At 36.9% G+C, this 22,591-nt stretch overlaps 1 protein-coding gene across 6 annotated transcripts in view; it reads right to left on the minus strand.

The window, feature by feature from the left end:
* CLASP1 (cytoplasmic linker associated protein 1) overlaps positions 1-22,591 on the minus strand; it is a 310,910-nt gene that overhangs the window by 71,588 nt on the left and 216,731 nt on the right. For 5 of the 6 annotated variants that reach the window (XM_050751937.1, XM_050751940.1, XM_050751939.1 and 2 more), the window contains 3 exons: positions 20,466-20,570; positions 15,552-15,719; positions 1,291-1,394 (listed from right to left, as the gene is read on the minus strand). In XM_050751937.1, the coding sequence (XP_050607894.1) occupies positions 1,291-1,394; positions 15,552-15,719; positions 20,466-20,570 (377 nt within the window). Of the gene's footprint in view, positions 1-1,290; positions 1,395-9,012; positions 9,121-15,551; positions 15,720-17,823; positions 17,851-20,465; positions 20,571-22,591 lie in introns of all 6 variants that reach the window. The other variant, XM_050751936.1, reaches the window with a different exon arrangement.

Consider the following 22,591-nt stretch of genomic DNA (forward strand, 5'->3'; position numbering starts at 1 on the left):
TATGTAGTTCTTTAAAGAACTAAGAAATTCCCCTGACTTAAGTGGAAATCTCAACTAAGGGCTTCACATCCATCATTTCCCACCCCTTTGACCTCCACTTCCCAGGGTCTCTGAACGAATAAGATACAGACTCTAAATGCTGCAACTTGGAAGGACAAACAGTTTCAGAGAATTCTGTCCCAGCTCTTGACTCTTAAAGCCACAGTTAGAGCAATTACCCTGAACTCTAGCACCTGCCAGAAAAAAGTCTTTCTATACATAAGGTTGAGGAATACACATGGCCAGGCAGCTTGCCTACAGGAAAAGCATTATGAGAGTAGCAAACTGCTTGCTCACAGATACTTGTCAAAGAACCTGACTGAGCAGGAATAAATGAGGGCGAGACAAGAAGGAATGAAAACTGGAATCACCATAGCCATAAACTGTAAAATGTTGATCTGACAAAACATGGCTGGATTAAAAACTTAAGAATCTGAAAGCAGGATATTACATACTTTTTTTCCTTTACACGAGAATAAATCTTAAAACAGCAAGAGCAAGGCCAGTGATCAGACAGTTCTAAAGAACATCCATTTCAAATGCTGAGCACATAAACCGGAATATGCAAGAGACTGTGTGACTAGCTGAAACGCATCTTTAAAAAGCAATTTGACCACAAGCTGATTCTACCAAGGAACTTTTTGGTATAACCAAAAAAATTAAAGGATCCATGATCATTTATGCTTTTCAGATATTACACTATAATGATGCAAAAACATACTCCACCATTGCTTCACATCCTCAAAGATTTAGGAAAAACAACATAAAATCAAACGGACAAGATAATAGAATAAACGCAAGATTTTCAAACCTCAAACTCTATTACCTATTATTATAATAAAATGTCTAGGTTATGCCATCAAAGTCTGTAAAGCAATAGAAGCAACAGAATGGAAAAAAGGAAGTGCCAGGGGGGAAAAAAAAAAAACCATGGTTAAAAAGAAAAAAAGAAGCCCAGTGACATCTGAGAAGTCCAGTGTCATCAAAAGCTCCTTGATACTGAAGAGCACCGATAAGAAATACTTGACACTAATATTTTCTGTAAAGTCCATTTTCACTTATATGTGTGCAGAGATAAAAGTTTAAGGAGCAAACAATAACAATATAAATTTACCCAACAGTTACACAATTTTAAAGAGTGTCAAAGATGATTTAATAATCTGATTTGGGGGCAATTTCCTGTTAAGACAGAGAGAAATGCAGATGAGTATTTCAAACAGACTCTGTTTACATACATACTGTGCCTCTTACCAAAGCATCAGCAACAGCAGCTTCAAGATCTGTACTTGTGCTCAGAACTCTCATGGCATTCACAGAACCAGGTATTCTTCCTGGCTGGCCAAGCCCAAATCGATCTATTTAAAAAACAAAAGCAAAAGATGTGTCACTTTAATTGAAATTATCTCAATTCCTTGCAAGGACTACTGCCTCTTCCCACCAAGTAGACAGAAGCACTGAAAAATCTCTAGCCAATTTTAACTACACTTGACTTTACCAGTGGTAGAGGTTAAGCTGTTCACATTTAATGCTATTGTGCCACAAAGCACTGTCACTCAAAATTGTTCAAACATGATATTTTATTATTGAAAAGTTTCTGAGATATGAGAGGGAAGGGGGAACTTATGGGAGCTGGGCTATGAGTCGAATCTTTTAATCTATTTAGCTTTCCCTATAGAGGCAAGTGGCCTTGATGTTTGGTCAAACTAATTAGAAAGCTTCATGGTTTCATAAGAGTTCTAATGCAATGTGTGGTAAAAAATTAAAATTTGAAACAAATTGATTTCTGTGCAAATTTTTATTAGTGTCACTACTGTTTATTGCTAAACTCATTTTAGATATTTGTTCGTCATGATACCTGTGTCAACAAAAATTACTTAAAAATCAATTTATTAAAATTAATAATCACCAAAAATCTTGCACTTTCACTGATGAACATTAAAAATTTAGATAATATAAGTTTTACTTGGGTTCCTCAAATAATTTAGAATGGTAATCTTTATACAGATAAACAAAATAACAGAAAGAATCCAATGAATTTAAAACAAATTTAGTAGTTCAAACAATAATTTTAAGTTTATTTGTGAACATGGAAATGAAAACTCACTTTTTAAAGTCCCATTAAATTAGCTGACCAGCCTTCCTTAGGAAGTGCTGGAGATTAAAACTATACTAGGAGAAAGGCAGTGTAAGTCGTATCTTCATTAAGTGTGTTATACATTATCTACCAGTAAAAAATTTCTTATTTAAAAAGTCTAACATATAAAAACCTTTGGAAGAAAAATGTTACGATAAAATATTTTCTATTTTCTCTGTGTTAACAAATAAGACATTGGACAAGGAAAATCTCTATGTTAGCCACATTCTAGAAGCATCTAGAATAAAAGGGAAGCTAATTTTACATGAATTGATCTTTCCTATAAAACAACATATTTAAAATTTTAGATATGTAACAAGACAGTGCCTACAAAACTGGTGAACTTAAAAAGCGAATTGTTATTTAGCTTTTTAAAAATGTCAATTTCAAAACATTATACCTTCCACCACCATAGAAAGGGAGAAAAATTTAAACACTGCTTATCAATAGTTATACAGTCATGAATTTTTTAAAAGAAAAAAAACTGTATGTTATACTATCCCCTTTTTTAATGCATTTGCTGGTCATTCCAACTGTCATCTTAGTCATTATGTTTAAAAGGTAATGTGCCATATAAACTAAAACAGGCCATTAAAAATTATATATATCTATATTTATCAGTTGAAATATGAAACAAGTGTAAATGTGAGATTTACTGTGCACATATAGTTTTATAGACGATCTTTGTTCAAGTTTTTTTCATTAAAAAAGGGTAGATAGTAGATTTATGAGTAACAGAATGAAAGTAATTCAATTATAAGCCATTAAAAAATTACCCAGCATAAACTTAAATAAAACGAAGTCTAACAAAATTAAAAAAAAAAAAAAAATCTCATGCCAGCAATTCTTGCTCCAGGGAGAATACAGATTTTTTCAGACACAAAATTAAAACTATAAGAACAATGCAATTATTCTGTGCTTCCAAGATGCATACAGCTTTGCCATACATAGTGACTACAGATCATTTGATATATATCATAGACAATTTGAATTTCAAATCTTAAGGGGAAATGTTTATCCAGATCTAAGCAAAACTATAAGCTTTGTGTTTTCACCAGAGCAAAATCTGTTCCATAGTCTCAAGGCTCTGATACTATTAAAAGTTCAATTTTTCCAAGAGATGAACACATATGACTGTGCTCTCAGTCTGGCCCCTAATCTTCAGGGAAATGTACATAATCAGAATATACAGAAGGCAGGGCATGGTGGCTTTGCCTGTAATCCCAGCACTTTGGGAGGCCAAGGTGGGTAAATCGCTTGAGCCCAAGAGTTTTGAGACCAGCCTGGGCAACACGGTGAAATCCCGTCTCTACAAAAACAACAGAAACTAGCTGGGTGTGGTGGCACGCACCTGTAGTCCCAGCTACTTGGGGAGCGAGGTGGGAGGACCGCTTGGGCCCAGGTAGCAGAGGTAGCAGAGGTTGCAGTGACCCGAGATCACACTACTACACTCCAAGCCTGGGCAACAAGTGAGACCCTGTTGCAAAACCCAAAACCCAAAACCCAAAAACAAACAAAGTATAGGGGGCTTCATTTAGAGGGAAAAAGAGAAAATACCAGACTCAGTGAATTGGTAACAATTGTCACCATCAACGGTCTGCAAATTCATAGATTCTACCTTACTCAATTGAGAAAACTGTAGTCATTAGGGACTGTTAGCATGAAATCTAACAAACTGATATATTACTGTATGCTTACTTTTTGCCACTGTGGCTAACCAGTGGATGCTGAGTATTGCTAAACAGAACTGAGGGAGCAGGTTTGGGGTTTGCAGGCTGCAAAGGATACCTCTGGCCTGACTTGATTACCTGAATCCTGATCTTGTTTTTCCATAAAACTTTGAGAACAATACACTTATTTTCATACATATGAAATTATGTATGCTATAATTTGCAACACTGTTAACTAAATGGTACCTTAAAAAATGTGAACTTGACATTAATAACTAGCATTAATATTTGGCAGTTTATTCGGAGTAAAGACTTTGGAAGGGAATCTGTTGGGTGATATCCATGCCCCCTTGCCCCACAGGAACCCTAAATAATACCTAATTTTGGTTATTTTCCTGGGGACAGAGTGGCAGGAAGGGAATTACTTCCCGGTTTTATGTTTTGTTTTAACGTAAATATGAATACTGGAGAAACGATGTTGTCAAACAGGCTATAAAGCATCTACAGCCTATTAACAGAACTATAAACATTCAATAACTTAAAAAAATTAAAGCACATTGGGGAAAAAAATATGAGGTGCATACATGCCAAGTGCTAGCCGACACAGATGAAAACAAATGTTAACATGGGTGTGAAACTAGAACATATGAAGAAGCCAAGTCATGCAGTTAGCACTTGTTCACCTGACTGCCCAACAGATTCAGCAGTGGAGAGAGCACTAGTGGACCTGGAATGACGTCGAGAGGCTGCAGGTAAAAGGAATGGCAACACCCACAGGATTAACACAGAAGTACCAGAGACAGAAAACGCCACAGTCCAAAGGAAATGCAGGGACTGCTACCAACAAGGCCATGTTTTCTCATGAGAAGAAATGGTGCTGGATATGAATGGACAGCAAGTGCCAGTCCCCAAACTCCACAGTGGCCCGCTGGCTCTCGCACAGCTATTAAACACACAGGCACAACAAAGGCACTCTTAAAGGTGCTCCAAACTATGCATCAACCAACTCGGACTCCAGGGTTATTTTCACGCCATGAAGCCTCTATCAGCCAGTATGGAAATATGCAACATGAAGAACAGCAGGAGTCACAGAGCACCGTCTACATCCCAGAGTGGAACGGCAGTAAGACGGACTGTTAACTCAGCTCACGAGATGTTTTATCAGTACGTGATGCATATGCAACCATGCACCAAAAACAAGCATAGAAGTTCATAATGTTACTTCAACGGAAATAAAATGAAATCACAGGAAGGGGATTCAACAGTTGGAATTCCATTTTCCCCAGTCAAAATGTTTGTTGTTCTGTTGCATGAATATCCTAATTATTATTATTACTATTATTTTCAGACAAGGTCTCACTCTGTTGCCCAGGCTGACGCGCAATGGCGCAATCATGGCTCAGGATCAAGCAGATCCGCCTGCCTCAGCCTCCTAAGTAGCAGGGACTACAGGGATGTGCCAGCACACCCGGCTTTTTATTTATTTTATTTTATTTTATTTTATTTGTAGAGACGAGGTCTCCCTATGTTGCCCGGCTGGTCTCGAACTCCTGGGCTCAAGCAATCTGCCCACCTCAGCCTTCCAAAGTGCTGGGATTACAGGCGTGAGCCACCACGCCCGACCATATCCTAATTATTAGTACTTGTGTAATTGTTGGAATTTGGTTGTATTAAGTTTAATGATTTTTCCCTGGAGAAGCAGTTACAGTACACTGGTTATGAGTACCAGCTCAGTAATGCAGCTGTAAACCCTGGTTGGATCACAACTAGCCATAGGACTGACCTTGGGCAAAGTACTAAATCTATCTGTGTCTCAGTATCTTATCTGTAAAATGGTGCTAATAACGGTTAATGTTACCTACCTCTTGGGAGTTACTGAGAGGATTAAAAGAGGCTATAAAGCACTTAAACAATGGTTAGTAGCGTTGGTAGTGCCGGTGGTGGCAGTAACAGATAAGAGCAACCTCCAATTTACGATCTGACATTATTATAGTACCATTTTATTAACAAGTATTCCTAAAGAGCATATTACTTCATCAACCTGAGGAAATACATGCTAAATTCTGTCCTCATGTGGACAGAAAATAACTTTTAGAAATAATTATGAAATAAAGACTTGGTTCAAAACATTAACTTATTGACTATAGTTCCATGCAACATATGGCTTTTCCTTAACCTCAGGAAAAAACAAAAGATAATGTTCTTCCATTCATTACTCTGAAAAATTCACAGTGATTATACCACAGAAAATTTATAGGTTTAACAAAATAATACTGAGCAGTGCCACATTTTATCCATACTACTATTCTGTACATGTTAACGCTCTCACATTCAGTCATAAAATATCAATACCTCGAATTCTTTAATATAATTTTTAAGGTCCATGTTACTTTGTAAAATGTGCATCCCTATGGCACATGTGGTATTAAATAGCAAAGATTACCTGGCAATTTTTACCAGTTTGCAAAAAAAGGAAAATATCCCTTTCTCAAGATTCACAAAAATTAAAACTAAATTGGCAAAGAATATTATAAAATTATCACTTTCCCTAAAAAAGGAAGTTGGTAAAATATCTTGTGTTAGGACTGAAGCAAACTATACATTTTTGTACAAGCACATCACTATCTTGATAGTTCAGACTGAAATAGTTTTTAAGCAGTACCTGATATGCAGGTTCCTTACCAAGTGGTCCTTTGGTTCAGTTTCAACAGAATATTCTAAAAAAAATCTGTCATGCCATGAGTCCTCTGTCACATTCACAAGTTAACACCCAACACTGGAATCCTAGGCAGACCCACTTATGTGAGAGCCTAATTTACAGCACCCCAGAGCCCTTATTTCCCTTAATCAAAAATTCTCACCATAACCATATACATTCGTACCATCGAAATGGTCCAAAACAATAAAAATGCAAACTTAAAAATATATATTCACTAGAATATAAGTACTTTTACTCTTTTTTTGTTGTTGTTAAAGAGTTGGCTATGTAAGTGGATTCAAAGAAGCACTGACACACGATCTCACTAATTTCCAAAAGGGGTGGGAAGAGATTATTAAAATTAATGAGCTAAAGAAGAAACCTTCAGAGGATGTGTAGTAAGCTCCCCTGAGGACAACAACCTTCTGGGATGTATCTTTGAGTTCCCAGGTCCTAACCCCAAGCCTGGGAATAAATGATTCAGAAACATCTTCTAAGCACCCTCCCATCAAGAAGCCTCAGAACGAGCATTTAATATATTTTTCAAGGAACAGATGAAAAACACTGAATTATCCAAACTACTTCCAAATGAGGCAGGCTTGAAGTCAAATCTGAATTCAAACCCTGGCTCCACCATTTAGCTGTGTGATCCTGAGAAAGTGGCTTATTCTCCCTAAGACTCTGATGATGATGATACCTGTCCCAGAGGATGAACAGGGACCACACAGCATTATGCTTGCTGACTGCTCCAAATGGTGTGCATACACATGAGCAATGCTGTTGTTCTTGCCGGACATAAGTTTTAGGGTTAGGTTTAACCTAAGGAGGGGAAACGCATGATACAAAAATTTAGCTCGAAGAACTTAACTACTGCCCTGACCACAACAGAAGACATGTGCTGATGCTAGAGTTTGTGAGGACCCACACCTTCTGCCTTGGTAGTGGCAATTACACATTTCAACATTCTGGGTTGTCACCAAGACAGCTAAGCAGATCCACTTAATCAAACAATGCACAAAACAGACAAGATTCACTCAACCACTCAGAGTTCAATTAGGGTCTCAAGAATTCAGCACACCTCGCCTGCTCCACGTGCCAGATACCAAAGGAGGCTTCCACGGACAGTATCAAAAATAATAGTACATATTTGAAAGGAAAACACTGAATTGCTTCTAAGAGACAAAATAACGAATAAAGGACTGAATTGTTCACTCATAAATAGGTTGTTCAGAAGTTCAAATAGTGAGCAAGGATGCAAAGATATACAGCCTTAATTTAAAAGGAAAAATCACCAGTTCATTCAGAAAAAAAAAAAAAAATCATCATTGCCACCTCTGATTATTGAGAATTCTGCTGTAATGCTTCAGACTGCTGTGGAATAGGTGGCATGCAATAGGTAAGCTGCCCCACTCAGGGGCTCATGCTAACAAGGTGGAACACCTCACAACAGGTATTGCCTCGCTAAATCACAGGGACCGTCTAGCAGGGCTTTGGCATGTGGTTGCCTGTTCTTTTTCAGAATCTCATTAAGGACAATGGGTCATAAAGAAATGTATCTAGATTTTTATTATCGATACTGATTAGGGAAAAAAGATCAGAAGCAGTGAATAACATTTTTAGAACGAGCTAGGTAGAGGCATATATTAAGACCTTATGCTTTTAACATCCCTCTTTCGTAGTGACATGTATAGTTTTCAAAAGACCAGTTATATAAATATATAGTTAAAATTAATAGACTGCTGGAGTCCAAAGATCCATATAATTTCAGGTCTAGGTCTAATTATTACAAAATGATTTCTACGTTTACGCTTATCAAGAGGAAAATGGACATCTGTACAGCACTTAACATGGCAAGCAGCCAAAAATAATTATTGAAGAATACAAAATATTCCTTTTCACAAAAGTATGTGCTGACAGATGTCTTTTGGGGATCAACAGTTTATACTAACTAAAAAGGGTTTATTATGTGTCCATTTTAGAAGGCAGGACTATTAACACTAAACAGAAAACTCATTTACTTTTCTAAACATTATTGCAATTGTACTTTTGTTCCTTCTTTGAATTAAATTACACACAGACTGATCTGTAGTAGAATTAAAGATAAATTGTAAAAAGTCAATGACTCAGAATAAACTTTGGATTAACTTTATTTTTAAGCAGCAACGAACTTCGGCTGAGTTTTGCCTTCGGTTAGAAATGACAACACAGATGGGCTTGCTGAGAGCAAGTGGTCATCAATGACAACAGTACAGAGTGAAGTGGTGTTTTTTTCCTCTAATATATAAAAATTCGAAGTTGCCAGAATTCAAGCATGCAGAGGGGGACAACGGGGTAACTAAGGAAGAGGAAAGAAAGAAGAAAGGACCACAAGGACAGTAGAGGAGGAAAAGCAGGTCATTCCACCTAGCAGTGTCTTGGACAAGCAGGGTAAGGAACTCTTTGCTCCTCAGCCAGCGCCTACGTGTACTCACCAAGTGGAGGAAAGCCCCGAGCAGGGCTTGTATCTCGGCTGCTCTCACGGCTGGTATCGCGGCTGCACCCCTGACTCATGCTGGGTCGAGGGATACGGCTGCTCCGTGCTAGCGTGCAGCATGAAGGGTTTCAGAGAAGGTGAACAAGTTTAATGAAGACAGAAAAACTCACAAAATGTCAGTCACATTTGGTTACTGTAATTACAACATTGTTCACGCTGGGGAGTTCTGATGACTGAGCTGCCTATCCATGCTGAGGTCTCACTGACTGACATGCCAACAGGGGAGGGTTTGGGTAAAATGTGATTATGCTCAATGCCTCAGAAAGCTGTGAATTTCAGTATGAAGGTGAAATTACACCTAAATGTAAGAAGTGAAAAGAAATCTTTCCGAACAACAAACTGGCATCAGAAAATACAAGATCAAAGGCCTTTTAGAAACGATCAGTTTTTATGAGTTTAGCAAACTTCTCAACAAGAGGACAAAAAACCAAAGCTGTATTCATACGCACTTGTTTCTTAGAAAGGTAATTTAATTTGGATTAACAAACAGAATAACCATGTCGGTCACTGAAGTCCATGAACTTACCTAATGAAAAGGAAGAGGGCTCACTGCTCCCAGGCTGGCCATCTTCACCAAGAGAAGCCATAAGGGTTGACATAACCAGACAGCCTACCCACTCCAAGTAAGTGTGCAGATGCTTCACACATATCCAATTCTCGAAACCAGCAGGTAGAAAAAGTGGGGACTGTTATCCTTTCCTTTACTGATCCCAACATCTTATCCCTGCTTTTTCTATGAGAATCCAGAAAGATCTGCCTGTGCTCTACCAAGCACCGCCACTGACCCAGTCTTCCACACTGTGTCTCCAGCAAGTAGATCAATACTCTCAGTACTTGGGGGAAAGATCCCTCCACTGACCTGAGAACAGCAAATAACTTTCTGATCATCTACGGATACAGTTAATCATTCTCATGTTATAAAACACTGAGACTACAAGACAGAATTGCATGGATAGCCCAGGGTCTCATAAAAACGGGGCTGTGAAGCTCAGAAAATACCCTTGTTTCTCCATCTGAGAAAATGGAGATACATTACTGGCAAAATACTCCAAAACAACCTTAGATATTGAATACATGTACGTGGACTGCCTAATGTAACAGCTGATGGGGACAATATACGCTTCCATCTTGAGAGGAGGGACTAGAAAAAATGTCAAGAGATTTTAGAAAATACTTGCATCGCTGATCTAAAAACAAGTATGTTTCCATACTGCAACAAACATTGTCTATTATTTAAGAGCAAAGATTTGTTATACAGCGAAAGTATAACAAGAATGTCTTATAAACCAGAATCATAACACTCCTTGATTAAAAAAAAAGAATATGAAAGGGAAAACCAAAGTCAACTTTCTATTGTGCTCAGCCGCTCAGTGCTAGAGTAGAACTAGACTCTGAAGGCATTTAAGTGAAATCCAAATGCTTAGTACTGGTCAGGAAAAAAAAAAAAAAAAAGTCAAGCACAGGAACATCATCTCAACAATGTAGACATAAAGGGCTTTATTTGGGGGTTTACCAGAAATTCTTAAGCTCTCCTTAATTTTGCCAGAGTGATGTGAAAGCACTGAATTTTTACTCAAAGTAGTAGTGACTATTTAATCAGCAATTCTTGATGACATTCTAAACAGCTCCTACAATGATGACAAAAGGAGATGCCAAATTAAATGCTTAAAAAACTAGGGAACATGTACTGGCTCTACCAATCTGGAAAACTTTCCTAGAATGTACACAGCAATACCACTCATCCTTAGAAAACCAGTGCCAAATCTGAGTCAAAAACTGACCATTCCAGTTCCACGCCATCTCACTGGTCCAGCCACTTGGCCTCTTTGGGTCTCAAGCCTCCCATTAGGAAAACGAGGAAAAAGAACACGTCTCCTCATTTTAAATGAGAAGGGTACTGTGAGATAATGCGCATACATAAGTATTTCCAAGTCTCTTGCTGAAGAGCACACGTGAAAATTTTGTCGTATTCCACTGCTCACTCCAAAACAAACGATAAAAAAGCTATAAAAAGTCTTGATAGTTGTTTAAACAAGTTCATGCTTAGTTGAGCATTTTCTTAATAGTTCTTGCCTGATTATTTCTGAATTTTTCCCAGCCCCATCTCCTTCCTTAAATTCATATACATGCTAGAACAATGGGGAAAAAATGCTGTCTTTTTGGTCTGAGTCTGTTTTGTGAAGACAATAAAAAGCATTAACAGTAGTAAACAGATATGCTCTGAAATAACAGTATGCATAAATTTCTTAACAAGGTTTACCCCCCACCCCCCGTATTTCACCCAGAGACAGTTTATTCACCCATTTGAGCTGATTTTCTCCTTTAACATATGGCTAGTAGCAATATAAAGAAAAATAACTCTGTCTGTTCATGATTTTGTGAAAATATGGCCATAGTTACCCTAAACTTCAAGAGCTCTGGCATCATTTACTCTTCAAAGTAAACCTAGTGGTGACATCAATGGTTCAAATGTTAAATAATTTAAAATACAAGAGAAACACAAACTCATACTACTACTTTGAAAGACTAATATAAAAGAAGAATTTAAAATAAGTATATTTATTTATTTCATTTCTTTCTTTCTTTCTTTTTTTGAGATGGAGTCTCGCTCTGCCACCTGAGCTAGACTGCAATGGCATGATCTCAACTCACTGCAACCTCCGCCCCCCAGGTTCAAGTGATTCTCTTGTCTCAGCCTACCGAGTAGCTGGGATTACAGGTGCACGCCACCACGCCCAGCTAATTTTTTGTAGTTTAGAGACGGGGTTTCACCATGTTGCCCAGGCTGGTCTCAAACTCCTGAACTCAGGCAATCCACCCGCTTCAGCCTCCCAAAGTGTTAGGATTACAGGCGTGAGCCACTGCGCCCGGCCTATTTTTTATTTTTGAGCCCGGCCTATATTTTATTTTTGAGACAGAGTCTCCTTCTGTTGACAAGCTGGGATTTGGTGGCACAATCTTGGCTCACTGCAACCTCCGCCATCCAGGTTTAAGTGATTCTCCTGTCTCAGCCTCCTAAGTAGCTGCGATTACAGGCACGCACCACCACAGCCAGCTAATTTTTCTATTTTTAGTAGAGATGGGGTTTTGCCATGGTGGTCAGATTGGTCTCAACTCCTGACCTCAAGGGATTCACCCATCTCAGCCTCCCAAAGTGCTGGAATTACAGGCGTGAGTCACTGCACCCGGCCTAAAATAAGTATATACATGATTTTTTATAAATGAATTAATTAGGTGATCAAAACTAAAAGAAAAAAAAACACCAAAATAATTTGTCTCTTTAAGTGCCAAACTAAATGTTCTATGTGAAAATATGTTACAGAGGAGAAGGCATAAGAGGGAGAGACAAGGAAAACATACTTGTACGGTGAACTTCCTAAAAAAGCAGTATTCCTAGGTACCTCTGGGGTCTTCTGCTTACACGAAATGCTGGGAAGCCATAAGATCCATAAGATACCCACTTGATTGGTTTACATTTCTTGATAGACACTCTACCCTACTTCAGTGTTTTAATGGTAATCTTGACTTTTACATCTTAAGGAAGGGTGCAACCAGGACTCATGAAAGCAGAATATAAGAGAATTAATAAAAAGCACCAGAAGTTAAAGACATGAAATGTCTCTCTGGTCTAGACATTTTCATGTCTTGGTCTTAAGACAGGAGTCTCATTTCACAGTTGAAATGAACTATTATTAATGTTTAATTATTTCAAAGTATTTTAACCAGAAAACTTTAAGAACATTTTAAATACACATCCACAGAATGAAAGCTGCAAAAATATCAAATGTGTTTTCATAGCCTTTCCATAGATGAGTGGGAGAAGAGAACAAGGGCAAACTTCCAAAATATAATCACTACAGATATTGGTGATTTGTGTGACATTATTGTATCTATAAAGTATTATCTTTAGGACATACAGAAATAAAACAACTTAAAAATATATTTTCCTACTCGGACAGCTTATGAGGGAACAAATCACCAAGAAAAAAGAGAGTAGCAGGGATATATTTTGCTTCTTGAATATTCAACAGGAATTGCAGGCTGTTTTGCTTAAGAAAATTTAAATGCCAAAGAAGATCCTTGGCATTAGTTTTAAAACAAATGAAAAAAGAAAATTTTGTTAAGAAGTATCATTTCAAACAAAAAGAGGCATAGGTGAACCAAACACAATTTGTAGATAACTACAATTAATTCTCAGTGCAAATTCCAAACCTAGTTTAGCTATCATTAAAACTGTTGAATTCGTTGGTTTGGGAATTATAGAAAATATTCCTAAAAGATGTTCCTCCTCTTTTTTTCAACAATTATATTGAAAATTGCTATACAATGAGTCAAATGTTAAGAAACATAGGCATATATCCAGTATATACTAAACGATAATAGTAATATATAATCTATTACTGAATAATGCTATTATGTCTGCCACCCTATTAAACGGAATTTCTAAGCAATACCACAGGGAAAAAATGAAAATACATTTTATTCATATATATTTCTTTATAAGCATATATTCTCACAATGTGTGGAAATTTAAAGAAAATATCTTCCTTAATATGACCTCAAAGCTCCACACATAACTGATCCCTTTAGCATCAAGGAAGTAACTTTCTTCAAATAAAGGTTCAAATAACTCTTTGGAAGGGAACAGGCTTCTCTTAAGTTCCTACTGATGCTCCATAATACCTGTTTTAAAAACGTATAAAATATTGTCTTTTCAACTACACACAACACAAACCTCTTAGTTAAAATCATGGAACACATTAGAATTACGTTAGATAAATGAAGTCGGGTTATCTCCCAGTTTTCAGAAGAAGATTAAATTGGCATCTTCAATAATATAAAAAGAAAAAAATCTCAAAACAGAAAAGAATCTTTCAATGTATAAAACTAACATGGATTGCAGACAGACATCCTATAAACTTAAACAATTAACTATGGAAAAAGACAGCTAAAACATAACACCTAGATTTAAAATCAAATGCATTTTCCAAACATAAATACGTTACAGCATCAGACATAAAATTCAGATATTCCAGCTGTGCCCTTTTCTATTGTTGTATCCACATCGCCAACCAAATAACTTGTCAGCTAAGAGACCACACTATGCAATGCCAGTAAAAAGCTGGCATCATAGAGAATTACTAAAACCACGAAATACTTTCTACTTGCTTTGGAAATAGGATTTCAAATCAAACCATATCCATTCTTAAATATCTTCTCCTGCCTTCTCGTAGCTAAGATGGCCTTCAAAGACTTTCATGAGCTGGACTCTACCAGTCTCTGCCCCCAACTCCCACCCACTCTGACTTTCGGTACAGTAGCCAAATGAATGACGTATGGCTGCCTCTTGCCTGACTGCTTCTGCAGATGCTTCTCTCTCCTCTGGAAACCTTTCCCTCCTCTCCCCACCTGGACCAATCCCATCTTGTACTTCATGAAACCAGAACCTACACTGGGCAGCCTCCCCTAGCAGGAAATCTGGGGTGACCAAGGGTCTAAGATACTCCTTTTTTAGGTCATAGTTTTGATTATGGGGAGCACCCCATCATAGTATTTGTCTTACTGTCTTACATTTCCACCTCTCCCCAACAGATATCAAGCTTTTTGAAGTCAGAATCTAAATCTATGTCATGTATCTTCTAATTCTCAGGTCTAACAAAGTGCCTGGTACATCACAGTAAACACTGTTGATGAGATAAATGAATAAATGAGAAAGATAAGCCAACACAATGTAAGAATACAGTAGTCTGATTTTATATTAATACATTTTACCCTTAGGAAGTAAAGAAGTCATAGAGTATTAATTTAGATTTTTTGTATTATATCACAAAGACTTCTAAATTTTATATTTAAAAAGGTAGTATATGAATTAGATTTTAATGGAGTAAAATATATTTAAGCTACTGAGAGTAATTCACATGATTCTATACACTATTACAAAGAAGCTAAGTAACACAAAAATAAATATTATATATTGGTTTGAATCAATTCCTAGCTTGCATGCTTAAACAAATCTATGTCAAAAGTAACTATACATATTTTTTAACCATAAGTTTCACCAATTAGAGAAGATCAGAATTAAAATAAATGTGGACCCTAAATGTTGTTTTTGAAAAATTCATGTAGGTTAATGTCTACTTAGTGCTAATCAGTAAAAGGAAAATGAAAAGCAACACTGCTTCTAGTTGTGGGGGAAACACCCTATTTCCCCAATTCCAGTGCTTGGTACAATGACTGCAAAATACAAAAGCCTATAATGACATAATTCCTTCCCATCAATTTGAATGGTTAAGTCCCACATATTTTTCTAACTGAAACCTCAATATGCCAAAATCTGTATAAAGCACACCCAGGCAAAGTGACATCCTCAGTTCAAAAAATAGATCTATATTTCCTACATTAGACATAGTCATTAGCTTATAATCAAAACTATGACCAAGCTGGGAATGGTTTTCCAAGATCTTTGAGAATCCTTACCTAATCCTATTCGGTTTGGACTTGTTTCCCGGCTACATCCCTGGCTCCTGGGAATCTTGCTTCGCTTTTCTGAGGACGGTGTCACAGGTGGGCCTCGTGAGGAGCCCCCAGCAAGTCCACCATAACCACTTCCCAACAATTTTCCTGGGGAACTTGACCGGCTGCCAGCTAAAAGTGAAGCAAAATGACAATGAATAATAGATGTAAATGTAGGAATAAACTATAATACTTTCAAAAGCCAGGTTTTACACATTAATTTGGCTAAAATACAGAATTTTATATAAAAATAAATTTTTATTTGGTGGTAATTTTTTAAAATGTAGGAGCATAAAAGACAACTGAATATCATAAAAGAATATACTTAGAAGAATTACTGGTAGAATAGCCTCCTTATTCCACAGTAAATATCTACAAATACTACAAAGGTGTTTATTCTTGTTCTGGTTTTTTTATTCTGTAAGAGCTGATTATGTTAAAAATTTTAGGTGTCACTGCTAGAAGAGCAGAAGTAGAACTATAACAATTTTCTTAAGCATTAGCTACAGAAAATAGATCCAAGAAAATTCTATTAATCTGACAAATGATATAAAAGGGAGTAGGGGGATAAAATAACCAGAAACCTGGTAAATAAAAATCACAAAATAAGATAGAAGTTCAAATATATTAGTTAATCATAACAAATGTGGCAGGACTAATTCATCTATTTAAAAGAGATTAAAACAAGCCTGGGCTGGTGGCTCATGTCTGTAGTCCCAGCACTTTGGGAGGCCAAGGTGGGAGGATCACTTGAGCCCAGGAGTTTGAGACCAGTGTGGGCAACAACAGGGAGACCCCATTTCGCCAAAAATTTTTAAAAATTTGCCAGGCATGGTGGCACATGCCTCTAGTCCCAGCTACTCAGGAGACTGAGGTGGGAGGATCACTTGAGCCCAGGAGGTCAAGGCTGAAGTGAGCCATGAGCACACCACTGCACTTCAGACCGGGCAACAGAGCAAGACCCTGTATCTTTAAAAAAAAAGAAAAAGAAAAAAGAAAAGAAAAGAAAATGCAAAGTAAAATAAAATGAAATTCAGCTGCCTGGTATTTTTAAGAGTCAAACAATACACCACAAACAAAAACAAATAGAATAAAACACAGCATTTAAAAAGGACAAAGAAGGATATTTAATATTTATGAAAGAATAATTGTCCATGAAGATACAATAATCACGAACCTTTATGCTGCAAACAACACAGCTTTGAAATATAAAACTAAAAAAAGATAAAAGTACAGGGAGAAATGGAAAAAGTCACACCTACCGAAAGACCTCATGGAAAGACTAATACTACTGAAAAACGATATACCTCACAGAAATTGACAGAGCAGTCAAAATTGTGTCTGTGTGTATACATGTAAGTATACAAACACACACTTCCCACATACACATATATATCCCAACAAATAGAACACACATTCTTTTTACCTTTCCGCACATGAATATTAAAAACAAAAATCGTGTATTAAGCCTCAAAGTAAATCTCAAAAAAAAAGTCTACAAAAGTAGAAATAACATGGAGCACAATCTCTGAGAAGTATGCAATAAAACTGGAAATTGAAAACAAATAATATGGCTGATAATTTTTATTAATAGATAAGTAGCTAGATACATATATTACTATTTCTTGTGGGACATAATTCTCTCTTAGAGGAAACAACAAAATTTTAAGCATCACACCAATACACTCAAATGGCAATCATTTGCATTGATAGATTACCTCCCTAAGTAGAGAAGGCAATACAATTCTAAAATATAAAGGATACATTTTTTATGTACTAGAATAGAATGACCCAGAGGAAGAAAACATTTGAAGCAACACTTACCTGTAAATTTATATGTGTGTTTATTTTAAATATATATTATTTAAAAATAAGTATTATATAAATCAAAACCACCATCATTCAAATGAAACACTTAGGTGAATACTCACAAAAATTAATAGTTTATAATGATTTAACTACAAATTGAAGTGAAAAATCATTATAAAAACCAATGAAGAATTTGTCTCAGGACCTACTAATCTCACCCATTAAATTTGAGCATACTAATAAACTATTAAACTATGTATAAAGGGGAAAGAAATCCATTTCAAACTCTAGAATTTGAACACAAAGAAAAATGCAGAAAGATTAACTAAGCTTACAATAAAGAGAGAAATTAATATTGTGCAGGGAGCATGGGGTCGGGGAGAATGCCAACAACAACAACAAAAAGGCAAGAAGAGAAACGGCTTACCACCAGCAGGATTAGCAGATCTGGATCCTTGATTATGAGAGCAGACCAAAGGACAGGCAAAAAGTGGATTAAAAGACAATAACACAATACAGAAGGTCAGCATGCAACACAACACAAAGGTCTTTGTTCACAAATACATTAGCAAAACAGCTATATTTCCTAGGACTTGTTCCTCCTATTTTTGTACTTATGTTTATCTTTGTCATTCTACATTAGCATTTATTTCAGATCTGTTCATAAAACACTTTTAAACCTACAATGTGCGAGGCTCATATCTGCTTTCTAGCTTTAAGCAACCTGAGGGAAGTGATTGTAACGTACTCATCTGTGTATCACTACCATCTTCAAAAGTGCTTACCACATAGTAAGTGCTCAATAAATATCAACTAACTGAAACTGCTGTTAACTAGTTTCACCTGTCCTGACTTCCCCTAAACCTCAAATATTTAAAATATGCCAATTATTAAGGGCCCTAAATCTAATATTAATGAAGCCTACTTAGTATTAAATCAGGACTATGAATACTAGTATATCTACATTTGTGATATATATGCTTATATTTACCACTTATTAATTGTTTAAACTTTTAATTTACATGCATAAGTTGAAAGTACAGGCTTGATCACTGGCTAGTGTGGTCACTCTTCCTGAGTATAATTTGGTGAGTGAAGTAAAACTAAGGAGTTTTAAAAGGGGAGCCCCAAGGCTAGGTACAGTATTTTTATAAGACTGAAAAATTAAAGCTGTATTATCACCCTAACCACTATTAGAGAAGGAAGTGTAATCTTCACCACCTGCCAAGGTAACCCACACATTCCTAAAACCTACAATATAAGAGAGAAAACTACAGCATTGACCTAGCTGGGGCAGGGAATCCCAAAGACCCCAATGCTGATAAACAGCATTAGAATGAAACACGTAAAATACTGTTCAACCCTCAGCCTCCACAGAGGGAAGTAACACTGCATAGTTACACGCTTAGACATTTTTTATTTGGTTTAATTTCATTATATCGACCTAGGTTCTGAGATTTGAACACTTTTTGTCAACAATTCCTTTGCAGTAAAATTTGACCCATATGTATGAGTCAAATAACCTTTTGTGTCTCCAGGCATCACTAGGGTTCAACAGAATAACCAGAGCCAAGAAGTTGTTCCCAAGATAGACACTTCCGGACTACACTTGCACCCTGGATCTGAATGAAAACTCAGTTTAAGTTCTACAGTAAGGAGAGCATTCTTGGTCTTAATGGACTCAATCTATCTTCAACTGCATTCCTTATCATGTAAATCCATTCCTAGCCTTATTTCCTAAACCTACTGAAGTAGACAGGGATCAAGGACGCTCAACTTCAGCTAGGATGGGAGTCTGCTGATCTGAAGCAATTATGACTATAAAGCTTGTGTCCATTTACTGTCTATCACATGCTAAGCTCCTAATGCTCATTAAATCCTCATGAAAACCCCATGCGGGTGGGAACTGTTATCACTCAATTTACAGACAATGAAACAATGGCTCACAAAGGTTAAAAGACTCACCCAACATCACACTGGAACCAGGATGCAAACCCAGTTTTGTCTGACACTGAAGCCCATGCTTGTAGTGTATCATACTACACAATACAACCTAGGCCACAGGAAGGTTCTGTAGCCTCACCAAAGGCAGCACTATAAGTGATCTTCTGCTTTCTTTGCAGAAATTATATAACATGAGGACTGCAGTTATCAAAGGGAAAGAATTTAAATTCAGAAGGTGTTAAGCAAGGCCATTCTCTATACTAAGACAGCTCTTAAAGTTTGGTGCAGACTGAGCACTCTTTACAACAGATAGATAGTTCCTTGGGTCACAAAGGAGGCAGACAAATGTCAGCTAGTGAGTGCTATGCTGTGGGACCACATGCAGCTCCTGGGGACAGGAAGACTTCCTTCCCATGCTCACCTTGCCCAGGAGCACTCTGCTACCCAGCTCTACTCGACATGCACACAGGGGAAGCGGGCCCCTTAAAGTTTATGTGTGGCTGGAAAGTGAGACACCAAGGGAGGATCTGAAGAGTGGCCAGAATAAATTCATTCCAGCTGTGGCTGCTTTCATGGCTAAGGCTAACAAACCAACTGACTTCACATATACAGAGACGCAATCATGGAAGCAGCTAGGCAAAGCAAGAGCCCACATGGCAGGAAGAGAGGTGTGGGCTGCAAATGTTAGAGCACAGAATTAAAGGGGGAGAGCTTTCAATGGATTTACTTATTTACCACTGGAAAGAACATAGCATTAATAGTTTTCTGCCCAAGGTACCGTTCTAAAATTACATCAGAAGGATTCCTTATCAATGCAAAAATGAGTCACAGAACAGGTTAAGTTACAATTTGACAGGCTTCAAAGGAGGGAGAAAAACTACATTTTAATGTTTAATGTTTAACAATACGAAAATGTAAATCACCTGGACAGGAGACAAATGTATGCCTGGAATGTTTCATTTTTTAAGCTTACCCAACAAACAGTAAGAATACTCACAGTATCTTAGAGCCACAAAAAATGTGTTTTTCCCTCTGAAGTCAACATAAAGATTGTAAAATGTTCAACCGCAGAATGAGCTGTTGAATAAAACTGAGGTAAGCAAGACCATAAAATATGTTTCTTACGCTGGGACTGTGAAACCACTTTAGCGCGACTGCGGCCCCGGTTATCAGGTGTAGAGGCGACGTTGGTGGCACTCCCAGAGCTTTGCCGTCTTGTGCGGATCCGACCTGGAGGACATAGCAAAAAGAGTGTTTCACAACATTTCCAGTAAGTGCCACCTACTCAAGAAAAGAACCCACGCCCCAGAAGAGAGGCACTGACCAGCCAACTACAGGGGAGCAACGGCGTGTGTGAGCAGATCCTCCACATGAGGTCTGCCACGTCCCCCTGTGTGAGAATGCACACACACGTGCATATGATCCACGCGTAACTGTTCTACGGACACAGCAGGAACTCCTGAGATGGAGCCATGGACCTGCAGTTGTTTATAGGTTCCAACTATCTTAGTATGTTATCTCTTCAGACAAGGAAATGATATCCATTTGAGGACATTTCCCATAATTTTTTCCAGATTAAATTTTCTTTTCTATGGTCTACGAATCTGGCAAATTTCCAAAAACAGAAAATATTAGCTGTCACTGTAAAAAAAAAAAAAAAAAAAAAAAAAAAAAAAAAAAAACAAAACTATAGAAAATAAGAGTAATGCAAAAAAAAAAAAAAACAAAAAACAAACCCAAAACAAAAAAGTCTACCTTCTTAACTCAGCCATCATAGAAGCGATAGCTCCCCAGTGAATAAACGTGTTTTTGATATGTAGCATTAAACTTCTATTTTTAAAGCATGTATGTCAGTAAGTTTCTAAGATAAAGAAAAGATAACGCTAAAGAGAGAGATACAGCTAAAAAGCATCAGTATTAGGAGTACCAAGAGAAATGATGGCCCGAAGATAATTCAATGCTGTAGGCAGTTATGAAAAAATTACAGCAATTATTGAACCATGAAGACATAAAACTGAAAATGAATTCAGAAACACAAAATCATTAGTGATCAGACTAGTATGAGTAGCGATTAAACTTAAAAAAAAAAAAATGGGCCTTTTTGGTTTCCAGAGAGCACAAAATGCCTCTCCAGTCATAATTCAATGGGAAAACCACAACCAACTTGAACTCCCACTGGCTTTTTATGTTGTTCAAAATCAGTTCCACCCCCGCAAGCAAAAAAGCTTACAGAGAAGTAACGCAGAAAGCAAATCCTAAAGCTTGAAAAAGGTTCAAGAAAGGAAGGTAAAGAGCAATGAAAGAAAGCTGGCATTAAAAAAATAGTAAAAGTAGTTAAGAATCAATGACTTTTAATAACAGTTTAAGGAAAAACTTATACACAAACTCTAGAATCTATACAGAAGTGAAAAGCTATACCATTTACTAACAACTATATATGAGTCAATTCAGAATCCTCACAGCACATAAAGTAATTACTCCCATTTTACAGATGAGAAAACCGAGAAACAGGGAAATAAATCAATTTGTCCAATGTGACACTACTGGTCTAGATACCTGTGCCTGCCTGGCTGGCTGGCAAGGCTATGAGTGATGACCTTTGACTTTCCTAAGGAAGTCACCGAGCTAAATCAAGGCAGTCACAAAGGCAAAGTGAACATGAAAAACCAACTGAATTTAAATTCTTAAACTCATTATAAAATATTTAGGTCACAAAGACTTTTTAAATGGACATGTATACTTATTTAGCTTAAAAAATACAAACTCTCTTTGCTAACCCTCTTGTATTCTACTTTCCCCCACCATTTGGTAACATGAACCTAAACGCAGTGTTCAGCATTCCCTTTTTTTTTTTTTTTTTGTAAATACATGTCTTCACAACCAATAACTATGTGGTTTTGTTTTACATATTTAGAAAGTTTTAAAATTATAACACAAGGTCTGTATTTTTCTAAAGCATACTATTTTGCTAATATTTTACTGGAAGAGTCACTTATGTACGTATGGATAAGAGCGGATATACTTTATTTTTTCCATATAACTAACTAATGTTGAAATAAATTTACTTAACAGCTTTCTTACTGATTAAAATGCCACCTTCATTGTTTATCAAGCAGCACTTGTGTGTGTCTGGGTTTCTCAGCCTTCTAGTCAATGTGTTCATACCTACATGACATCACAATACTGTGATTAGCTTTTTATTAACTAATTAATTAATATATGAGGCAGAGTCTCTTTCTGTTGCCCATGCT

This window comes from Macaca thibetana, chromosome 12, assembly GCF_024542745.1.
Source record: "Macaca thibetana thibetana isolate TM-01 chromosome 12, ASM2454274v1, whole genome shotgun sequence".
NCBI classification, from domain to species: Eukaryota; Metazoa; Chordata; class Mammalia; order Primates; family Cercopithecidae; genus Macaca; species Macaca thibetana.